General features: G+C 33.5%; 1 protein-coding gene across 1 annotated transcript in view; it reads right to left on the bottom strand.

Moving 5' to 3' along the window:
- Positions 1–12,032, bottom strand: part of CNTN1 (contactin 1) — a 241,139-nt gene that overhangs the window by 56,133 nt on the left and 172,974 nt on the right. The window contains 1 exon segment of the mRNA XM_049783881.1: positions 9,450–9,570. Within this exon segment, the coding sequence (XP_049639838.1) occupies positions 9,450–9,570 (121 nt within the window).

Below are 12,032 nucleotides of genomic sequence, written 5' to 3'. Positions count from 1 at the left end.
TCAATAAAATCTTTCTCAGAGAAAGGGACTGAATTTCTTAAGAATCAAAGTTGTACTGATAGTTCACAGTAAATTTAGAATGGAGATGCTATATGACCCAGGAATTCCAACTTTGGTTATCTATCCCCAAGATTTAAAATCATTCACTCAAAATCACATATGCACCATTATTCATTGCTGCCCTTAGACAATAGCTAAGATATGGAATCAACTGAGGTATCCAACCATAGATTATGAAGAATGTGATATATATATATATATATACTATTGCAGCTGTAATAGTATCATAAAATCATGCAATTTTCAGAAATTTGTTTGGAATTTGAAGGTATCCTGTTGAGTGAAGCAAGCCAGAAAAAAGACAAAACAGAATTATCTCATTTAGATATATAAAAGAACTGGATCAAAAAATGTAGAAGTGGGGGAATGGATGCCTAGATCTTAATGACCCCAGAACATGGGGAGGAAAAGGTCTGAGGGAACAAAATTAAGGTGTGAAGGAATAAGTTGATAAGGGAAATAATGGGGAACAGGGATTGGGAATTCCATTATGTTGGTGATGTGGGAGAATGGATTAGCTATATATTCAGAGTGAAGATTCAACAATACTGAAATCATGATATCTAAGTTGCAATCACTAAATGTTTTAATGTGATGGCCAAGATAACAGGCAGGGTGTAGAGTTGGGAATAGGTGGTGATAGAGTGTGGAAACACTGGTGGTGGAATTGTTGCTGAATTATCATATGACTAACACTCAACTACTAATAATTTTGTAAATAACCACTCTTTAAATAATAAAGTAGTTTTAAAGAAAAACTAACAAAAATTTATAACTGGGCCTCTCACATTCTCCTTAAAAATCCTAAAGTTCTAGATCAGAGAGATAGTAGAGCAGGTTGGATGCTTGCTTTGCATGTGGCTGATTCAGTTCCAATCCTCAGCACTCAATATGGTAGCCCAATCTAAGCAGGAGTGGTCCCTGAGCTCAGAGCCATAAATAACTTCTTGGTGTGGCCCCAAAATGAAATAAGCAAAACCATTTTTATAGCTTCTTTTATTTTACTCAGGGTCAAACATACTTAATATGATGGTTTGTAATTAAGAAAAAAAGCTAAGGATGAATTTAAACAATGACTCAATTTAACCAATGGTTGAAATTGAATGCCATTGGATACTTGTGAGTAAGTAAATGTATTTACTAGCTATGTAAGAATATAGCAACTGTGATCCTTCAAGTTATTTAAACATCAGATGTAAGATCTGGCATACTTTTTTTTATCAGTAACAACCTAAATCAAGAATTGAAGAAGTTCTCATGAATAGTGCAGGCAGTCGAACTCTAGTTGAGGGACCAGAGGGATAATACAGCTAGCTGGTAGGACATGTGGCCAATCAAAGTTTGATCCCTGGCCCCCTTTGTTTTCATTCCATCTGGACTCCTATGCCCTGCTGTGAATGGTTCATGAGCTCAGAGCCAGGAGTAACCCAAGAGTACTGCCAAGTGTGGTCACAAAGCAAGCAAAACAAACAAAACAAAAATAAAAACTCTAGTTCAGAGCCATAAAAAGTAGAGAGCTTTGTCAGATATGTGCTTAATGCGACAAACCATGGAACTATTCCAAAGCACTCACATCAGGAGAGGCTAAATTTGGGTAAGTTTTAATTACTTGCTATAACAATATTGAAAAAAAGAGGCAAGATTATCTCTTCAGCATGCCAAATCTCACTCACTTCTGTCCCAATGCACTTTACAGAGAAGTTGGGCTTCCAACTGGGAAATAAATGAAGCACAGTTAATTTTCTTATCTTTTGTACACAAAATGACAATGAATTAATAATGACTAACACTGAAAGTTAGAAATTACAATAGCAATTTTACTTCATGGGGGAAGGAGGCTCTTAGATTTATAGCAAAATCTGCATTCACTTATTAATAAACTATGCTGTTTAATGTTATAATACAAAAGAATATTATAGCAGGGAGAAAAATATTAATCACCCACTGCAATACCTAGCTAAGGAAATAGTTTAAGTCAAATGCATATAACATTCAGGGATTTCTAGTACATCAATGTGAAATTCTATTTTTAAGTCACCTTCAAAGAAGAAACAGGAAGGGTACTATTTATGATTTTTACCTAGTAGATTTTTTTTGGAATGCCAACTGATATCCTACAGCTTCAGTTTTAACATTTACAATTCAAATCATCTCAGGCATGATGGAAATTAGAGAAATTGCGTATAGGGTTTTGGAAGTACTAAAATCTCTTTACATTCTCCTAAACTCAAAAAAACTTAAAGTTTTTTTAATTTAATTCTCACTTGTTAAGATAGAAAATATTTTGTGACTTCAACCAATTTCCAGGGGCTGATCTGATTAGTTCCACTGGTAGCAAGGATCTGGTGGTGGCAAGAAGCCAGTCCACAAAGTTATCATAAATAATTATACACTCCCAATATTTGTGGCCAAGTCTACAGAAATAAAATATGATATAATTGCTTGGCTTAGTAGAAATGTTATATTGTATTTGGTCATTTTTGTAGTAATGTATACAAGGTGTTTTTGATTAATGAATTAAAAATACTGTGAATTTTTTTATTTCAAATAACCTAAAATTGTATTTAATTACTTAATTTACCTTTAGAGTTTTAGAAAAGAAAATATAATCATTTGTTAAAATAATCATAAAAATAGATACCTAACCCAATAATATATTTTATATTTCTTAATCTGGAGAAGTTAAAGATTTAATAGTAGTGAGAAAAAGCAAATTATGAAGTAAATCTGAGGAACACTGATAATCTGACTAAATAATGTGAGAGATAATATATCTGCTAAATTTATATATAAAATGTACCACTTTTATACATAAATATATATAAAATATATACTATCTCACAGAAATATTTTTAAAAAGCCAAGACAGCTTGAATCATTTTAAATTACATGATTTATACTGATAAACAGAGGAAGATATACAAATTATCTTTCTCATATGTGGGATAAAAAGAAACAGTCATAAAATGCCTGCAAATATAATGCTTCAAATAGAAATTTAAAAAATGTAATTATAAATGATACATGGCTTTTGGAGCTTCTAAGTATTTGTGAAAATCATACAGCCAATATTATGCTTTTAAGCCATATTATGCTTGCTATCTTTACCATAAAATCATGATAAAAGTGCATAAAAAGCAATATGGAAACAAAAATTGCGTTCTCTGTAAGCAAACATAACTGACAGATGTATTGAAAACATTACTGAATTATTTTTCTTTGTTTATTGGCCATGCCCATTGAGATTCAGACTTACACCCACTTCTGCACTCCGTGATCAATCCTGGTGGGCTTATAATATCACATGAGATGCTGAGAATTGCAAGGTAAGAACTTTATCTACTGTACTGTCTCTCTGGCCCCATGATATTTGGAGAACATCAGTATTAGTCCAAATGTGCCTTAACTTGCTTAAAAAAATAAAGATATTTAATGACTAAATTAATGATTTTTGTTATATTTTGCTAAGTTACTTGAAATACATATATCTTTTTTTCTCTTCCATCTTTGTTTAATGGCCACACCAAACAGTGTTGAAGAGTTACATTTGGCTTTGTGCTCAGCAATGATTCTGGAAACCATATGTGGTGGCAAGATGCAAGGCAAGTACTTTAATCTTTAATCTGGTCTAGATACATGACTGTTTACCTTCCCAGGATCAATTTATATGCATAGTAATATGGGAATATGTGTGTGGGTGTATTGGTGTGTGCCTGTTGTTTCTAATATTTATTATTGTTTTAATTTTTTATTTATTTATTATTTATTATTTTATTAGCATTGCCAGACATTAGAAAGGGGAAATAAACAACTCATAGCTATATTCAGCACTTCTAGAAAATATTTGATAGCCTTACTGGGAACCTAACAAAAAAGCTACAAAATATCTTAGAATATTGACTATCTTAGAAACTTTTGAAGGACTACCTGAAGAAGTTTCAAAAATTTACTATATCATTTATGCCTACCTTCTGGGGGATGTCTGTTTTGATATGAGGAAACGGTATAAAGCTGCATAGTAAATGTCACTAATTATATGGCTAGCATATATAAATTCTCTAAGTATAAATTTTTATACTGTATGGACGGGAATATATCACCCCAAGATTAATTCCATATTCTGAATTTTATAAGTGCAGAAACATCATATAACTATTATGAAGAAATCTGAAAGTAAAAATATAACTAATGCATGATATAAATTATTAGAAAATATAAAATAAAAGAAATATTTATATCATCCATGTTTTTTCATCCATATGTTTTAAAAATAAATGTTAATTAATCAGAAATAATATCTTCAAATAAATACATCAAAAATCATCCAGCCAAGGCACTATGTTCTGGAATATGAACTCTAAAAATCCAGAATAGTTAGAAGTAAATACTGAAGTGTTTTCTGTATTTATTTATTTATTTATTTATTTGCTTTTTGGGCCACACCCACTGATGCTCAGGGGTTATTCTTGGCGCTCAGAATCGCTCCTGGCTTGGGGGACCAAATGGGATGCCTGGGGATCGAACTGTAATTCGTTCTAGGTTAGTTGCGTGCAAGGCAAATGTTCTACCACCATTCTGTATTTAAAAAATAATGAACCACTTTATGCTGTTGTTTAAAATATACTTAATAATATTTTGCAGACTCAAAGTATACTGCCCACTTTTTATAAATATTTTTATCTGGGCATATTATCATGATTTATCCAAAAGAAAGTTTTTAATTTGCATTATAGCTTTATATTTGTGTTTTTATTGTGGTACCATAATTTACAATATAATTGAAGTCATTATTGTATAGTTGTAGACTCACAACATTGCTCTCTCTATCAGTGTTTCAAGATTGGTCCACCATTATTCCAAGTTCTTACCTCCCTATACTTACTCCCTATGTTTTAGTTTTATCAGGTTATGTTTGCTTTGTACATTGTATAAAATAAGGAGGATTTGAAAGCAAATTTGTGAATGAAAAATTAATCTTCTAAATTCTGGTGAATATGTTAATAATTCAAGCAGTAAAAATTTCAGTGGATTCAATTGAATAAAGATAGCACATAACATATCTGTTGCTATTGTATTTTGTCTTTAGAAACAAAGTAGAAAAGTGTCGATCACACACACTTTTGTTGCCAGTTAAAGTTTATATTTATATTAAACAATCTAAATATAAATACCTAATATAAGAATATAAGTAGCATACTTTATTTGGAGATAATTTGCCATTTTCATATTCACTTTTTAGCTATCCTATTTCTAAAATATTTTCAAATTTTATGTGCCATATCTTAGTTCTGAAAATCATATTGAGATCATATTAAGAAAATTTAAGGGGCCAGAGCGGTGGCACAAGCAGTAGGACGGACCGTGGTTCGATGCCCTAGTGTCCCATATATCTGGGATGGCACGGGATCAAACCGTGGTCCATCCTAGGTCAGCCTCGTGCAAGGCAAACACCCTACCACTGCACCACGGCTACCTTCAAATTCATTTTTATGGATTCTCTCATCTCCCGAGAGTATTCTTTGAGTTGGGCTAATTGTTCACCCATTGATTGCTTAATTTTGCTATTTAATGATGGTCTTAGAAATGTGCCTATGTTTTTCTTCCTATCAACACCTGCAGTTCACCTCCATAGTTTTGCCATTCTTTGCATTTTGTATGTTGGAATCATTGAATTTAGGTTCCCTATTACTCAAGAAAGTGATCTATTGAACCAATTATTCAAAAGGTGACTACTAGTGCATATTCCTTTCCAAACCATTCAAGATTATTTGAGTATTCAAGAAAATAAAAGAATGTCTACGTGAGTATTGAGGCTTTATACTGCCAGAGAAACAAATGCTAGGGATCATCTCTCTGAAACTAGCAGATATAAACAGAAATGTCTTCATGGGGATGCTATGTATCTATGCAGTTCCGGGTGAGAGGGCAGATGGACCTCAGAAGAGGCGACTATCTGGTCCTAGAGCTTGGGGAAGGGGTGTGGCGGGCTGTGTTGGAACCCTAGCAATACAGATTCAACTTTGGGACTACAAGTCCAGCTCCTTGAATGATGCACCTGGGAAGAGAGGGCAGATGGATGTCAGGCCAGGAGACTTTTAGGCTTTTGGCTGGGAAATGGGAGTGGTGCAGGTGGTGTGGGGGAGTATGGGCATAGAGATTCAGCTCAGATGTCAGGTCCCATGCCTAGGATGACCAAATAGTTACTTTCTATCTGGTATTTAAAGCCCACTAAAGATATTCTTTTTTACTCTCTAGGTTTTAGGGTCATACCTTGCAGTTCTCAGGGCTTATGCCTGACTTTGCACTCAAAGATCACCCTTGGCATGGCTCAGGGGACATAGATGATGATGAGAATCGAACTGATGTTAGCTGCATTCAAGGCAAGTGACTTGCCTGTTGTATTTTCTCTCTTGTCTCTCCCACTGAAGACCCTCTGTAGCTGGTTTAATAATATACTGCTGGATACCAAGTTGCCCCAAAGTTATTAGCTTAAAGCAGCAGTAAACAGAGGCCAGAGTGATAGTACAGTGAGTAGGATGCATGCCTTGCACATGACTGACCCTGTTTCATTTCTGTCATCCCATATGGTTCCAAGTTTGCCAGGAGTGACTCGAATGTAGAGCCAAAGTAACCACTGAGCACTGCGGGATGCACCCCCCAAAAGAAAACAAAGAAAAGCAGTAAATATTATTATCTCACAATTTTAGGGATTGAGAAATTATGAACAGATGTGCTCAGGGGTCACCATGACTATACAAAATAACCAACTGATACTACAGGAGTCCTGTAATCCCAATAATCAGATTGACATTTTTACACATGCTAGACATATATTGTAACATTTGAGTTATTTTCCTGTTCCCTAGATTATATAATTCTTTTGCTTTATTTTTGGTTTTGGGCCACACCTTTCATGGGCAGGGTTTACTCCTGGCACTGCACTTAGGAATCATTCCTGGCAATTCTCAGGGACCAGATGGGATGTCAGAGATTGAGCTCAGATCAGCAACATGCATTTCAAGAGCCTTCTTGAATAATTCTTTCAGACTTTAATTGAATAGTATTAACAGGTTCTTTCATGAAAGACAATAAAGATGTAGACCAGAGCTGCTATTATCTGAATCTTGATTGTGCTTATGGGATATGATCTCTAGGTGACTCATTCCTATGACTAGAAAATTTGTATTATCACCTGCAGGTTTCATTTGCTCAACTAGACTTCTCATCTGATAGTTGAAATGTTGTCCTAATATTACCTGATTTCATACTGATTTCAAACTGATTGAGAACTATAGTCAGTGTTCAGCATTTCTATTGTGCTGACAACAAAGACTGAGTTATTGGATGTGAAAAGTCTAGCAAAATAAAAAAAAAAGAAGTGAGACAGATTTAGAAAGAAATTCCTACAACATTTTTTATCAGTGCATATATAATCAGATTCAAAAATACTGTCTGAAGAAGGTGACTTTTACAGAATAATCTTTTTTGTGTAGGAGGACTAGCAGAAATAGTTACGAAGTAAAAGTCTTAGGGTAACAAAGTCAGTCTCCAAAGTGAAAAACTAAGGCAAACATAACACTATAATTTGAAATTGTTTATGCAAAGTGCTAGAGATATAGTACATTGTGAAGGGTGCTAGCCTTGCATGCAGCAAAACCATTACCCCATAAAGTTTTCTATACCAACACAAATGCAACACCAGGAGTATCCCCTGAGCACCATGAAATATAGTCCCCGCAAAAACAAAAACAAACAAAAAGAGAAATATAGGAACGATATAGTGTGCCACCTTTTGATCTCTGTTATTGAGCATCTTTTGTAAATAAACACTAAAATACTTTAATTTTCACAAGTAAGTATCTACGATTGCTAGATAAAAGACAACATCTAATATCTGAATATTGGAGACAGGTTTTAAGATTTTAGTTTACAAGCCGTATTATCTTATTAGTCCTACTCTACATAAAATGAAGAATAAACTTTGTATTGAAAAGTTCACACATTTTTACATTTTCATTCTTCAAGCATTGTATAATGACACAAAGTTTATTAATTCATCGCAACACATCTAAACTCAATTTAAAATAGTGGCAAAGGGCCAGAGAGATAGTTTAAAGGGCTATAGCACACACTTTGCTTGCTGAAGGCTCAGATTTTAAAGCCCTGACACTGTCATCTCCAAAACACCACCTCTAAAAGTTATCCAGAATTGTAGCTAATCACAAAGGGCACACACCCTGCTTTTCTCAAAATAGAGAATGCCCTAGTTTCCTCTTCTCCCTACCCACCCCTTTTGAGTTGTAAATCCCACCTAGGCTTGATAAGCATTAGATAGGTACTTTGGTCTATTAACTACATTGGTCCTCTCCCTCAGGTGGATTGAGTCTGATCAATAAAGATCATACAGGAAGGACAGTCAGCAGCTCAGTACTCTAGACTGAAAGCCCTCTGATCACTTTCTTTCTCCCTTAAATCTATCATGTTTTTTCCTTAATCTTTATGGTGCCCTGCTTCTGACCCCTTCATCCATGGTTGGATTACTGCAAGTAGAACCTCTACTCCAAGTACCATGCTTAGTGTAGCATTTGAGCACTGCTGAGTGTGGCCCCAAACCAAAATTTAAAACTATAACTGTTAGAAATGTATTGCCTTAGTCAGAAATGAAGTTTCTTCTGTATATATTATTTTATGAATGTTTGCACACATATACTCCTCCATCCATGATTACTAAAGCATGCACTTCTGTGCATATGTAATTGCAAATTTAACAATTTTCATTTGGCTTTAAGCCAGTCTCCTGCAAACAAAGCATGCGCAGCAGCAAGCTGAAGTCTCTTTCTGGTCCATGTGAATGATTTTTTTTTTGCTGTTGTTTTGGCCATAGCCAGTGAGGTTCTATAGACTGGTACCAGGAATTGAATCTTTGGTCATTCATGTGCAAGGCAAGAGCCCTACCTATACAAGTATCTTGTTAGCACTTTATGAATTACTTTTGTTTATTTTTGATCCATACTCCCAAATAAGAAAAGGTTGATAAATATAAATATACTTTAGCTTTTAGTCGACAGAACCAGATTATATTATTAAAATTTTTTTAAATAATAACTATTCCTAACACTATAATTTTATTTAAAGAATTTATTATGAGAGCTAAGGTTACAAGCAGAAATATTTAGTAAAAAGTGTTTTAAGTTTCTAAAAATTATGTGGTTAATATAAACAAAAACAGTTTTGCTTACTACTTTCTGAGGTCAAATACAAGCAACACAATTATTTTTTTCTTGAGAATCAAGAATATAAAAATCTGGACCAGAGTTACCAGAAATTTACCTGTATTTATGCAAATTAAATAACTATACAATTTAATATTAAAATGATGACACTTTTACCTCTCACAACAAGGTCAGCGGAGGCCGAAGAATTGTCCACTATTGTCTGAGCAGTGCATGTATACCTCCCTGCATGTTTGAGCTGAGCATTTCGAATGAGCAGTTCCCCATTGGCATCCAGCTGTAGGCAAAACAGATGTCATTCAAGCTAGTACATTTCCACCAGTGACATAGGATTTTGGGTAAAAGCTGTACATGTTTTTCCCTAATAACATGAACACATTAATTTTATTTTTAGATATGTTTGCCATATGTCTAAAGTTTAAATGTTGGGTATCCATATCTCAACTACATTAAACAAATTACTTAGATTTTCTTAGCTCTTAATATCTTTAACAATTTATTAATAAAATTACCAAAAAAATTTACCTCTACTATTAATTAATTTATTTGATTTTTATTTCTGAGCCATATCTGGTTATGCTCAGCATATATTCCAGGCTGCATTCAGGATAACTTCTAATGGAACTTAAGGGACCGTAATAGATGTAGAAATTAAAATCAAGGTTGGCTACATGCAAGACAATTGTATGCTACTATACTATCTTTCCAGACACTCATTAATCTATTGAAGAGAAATACCAATATGTAAAATTTTAATATTGCTAGTGAGAAAAAAATGAATGTTATATGTATAAGCCAAATTCTTAATTTTATTTGTAATTCTGATTTAATTGTCTAATTTTAAGGTGTGCCATTATTTTTCTATTTTGCTGAAAAAGTTGCAGAAACTATCAAAATAAATAGTACTACTTGTATGATTCTGTTGTTTGCTTTAGCAAAATGTGGACAATATTATAGTTTGTTGCCTGATTTGTTCCTATTTCTGATATCTAAAAAGAGCATATAACACAAATTTTAAAATAAAATATTCTGAAGTATTTTTAAATAATCAGAACCCATCTCAATTCTTAAGAATAGTTAATATTTATTAAAGACTAATCAATAACCAGGTTCTCTTATGTATAATATGCCTAAATATTACTTGAATATCTATGGACATATGTATATACATATATCCCTATATATCTGAGAATAGCCCATGATAGATCTCATATTATACCCATTGAAAAAAGATGAAAATAAAACCTATAAAGCACAAGAATTAGCTTCTTTAGCTATCATGTCACTCATAATTTTGGTTGTGGGAACATGAAACATCCATACTCAATTTCTCCAGAATTTTCTTCTACTAGAAATATTTGAAAACCTTGTTTTTTAAATAGACATATAGCTTTAGTGAGAAACCAACCACTAATTTACTGTCCAAATGATAACTATAGCAGTAATAAAGAATGTAGATTAGGTTAATATTTCATCATAAATAAGGGAATTCCTTATGTGATATAAATTTCAGGCTTTTCCCTAGTTCTATTTGGTGCCATGAATTGCAATACTGTTAATAATAAAGTTGCAGTCATCTGATGTTCCAACACCATACCAACCACCAATTAATTGTCAGTGAACTCCATCTATGTGTCATTTTTCCCTTCCACCACTCTCACCTGCAACCTTGGACAGATTCCTTTCTATACACTGATTTTAAGAGTCTGTTAACAATTTTCAGTTGCTATTTCCTTAAAGTTTTAATGTACCATCTATGAGAAAGGATATTCTGCATTTGTGGCTCTCCATCTGATTTCACTCAGTATACTATCCTCTAATTCTATCCATACTGTGTCAAATTGAATAATTTCAATCTTTCTTCTAACTTAGACACATTCTATTGTGAATATATTCCAGTTTATTTATCTACCCTCTGTTCTTTGGCACTAGAGTTGTTTACAGACCTTGGTTAATGCTGCAATAAACATAAAGGTTTTTTCCCATATCTTGGGGCAAGGCAGTGGGATTGTTAGGTCATGTGGAAGCTAAATTTTTAATTTTGGAGAAAGTCATCAACCAGTTTACATACAAGGTGGACCAGAAGACATCCCCAACAATGGTGGATGTAGGTTCCTTTTCTCCATATCTTCATCAGCACGATTTGATTCTATTTGACTGGATATGTGCCAGTCTCACTGGTTATATTTTCCTGCTCTTTTGTTTTCATTTCCTTGATGTTAAATGATGAGGAGCACTTTTTATTTGTCTGTCAGTCATGTGTCATGTTCTTTTTAAGGATATTATCTGTTCCTCAGTTTTTCACCCAAAGTTTGATAGGATTATTTTGATTTTGTTGTTATAGATGTTATGTTTTGCAACTGTTCAATATTTCTTAGGGTATTAGCTCTTTGTAAGATGTTTGATGAATGAATATATTCTCCCAGTCTATACAGTGCCTTTTAAGGGGGTCTAGTCATATTTTTAAACAGAAGCTTTAAAGATGTAGTCCTATTTGTTTATTCATTCTTTGGCTTGCTTGGCAAGGGCACTAAGTCATTGAAGTTGCCTCTAGAGTCAGTATCATGTTGAATTCTTCCATGGTGTGATTTCTGGTTTTATAGATAATATTGTGGTATATGGTATTTGATCCACTTGAAATAAAACTTTTGCTGACAGTATGAGACAGGCAAGCTAGGTAATTTTTCTTTTTCTTTCCTTTTCTTTTCTTTTTTTTTTGGCATATGACTAGCCAGTATT

The sequence above is a fragment of the Suncus etruscus genome, chromosome 11, assembly GCF_024139225.1.
Source record: "Suncus etruscus isolate mSunEtr1 chromosome 11, mSunEtr1.pri.cur, whole genome shotgun sequence".
Lineage (NCBI taxonomy): Eukaryota > Metazoa > Chordata > Mammalia > Eulipotyphla > Soricidae > Suncus > Suncus etruscus.
This window is presented reverse-complemented; position numbering and strand designations above follow the sequence as displayed.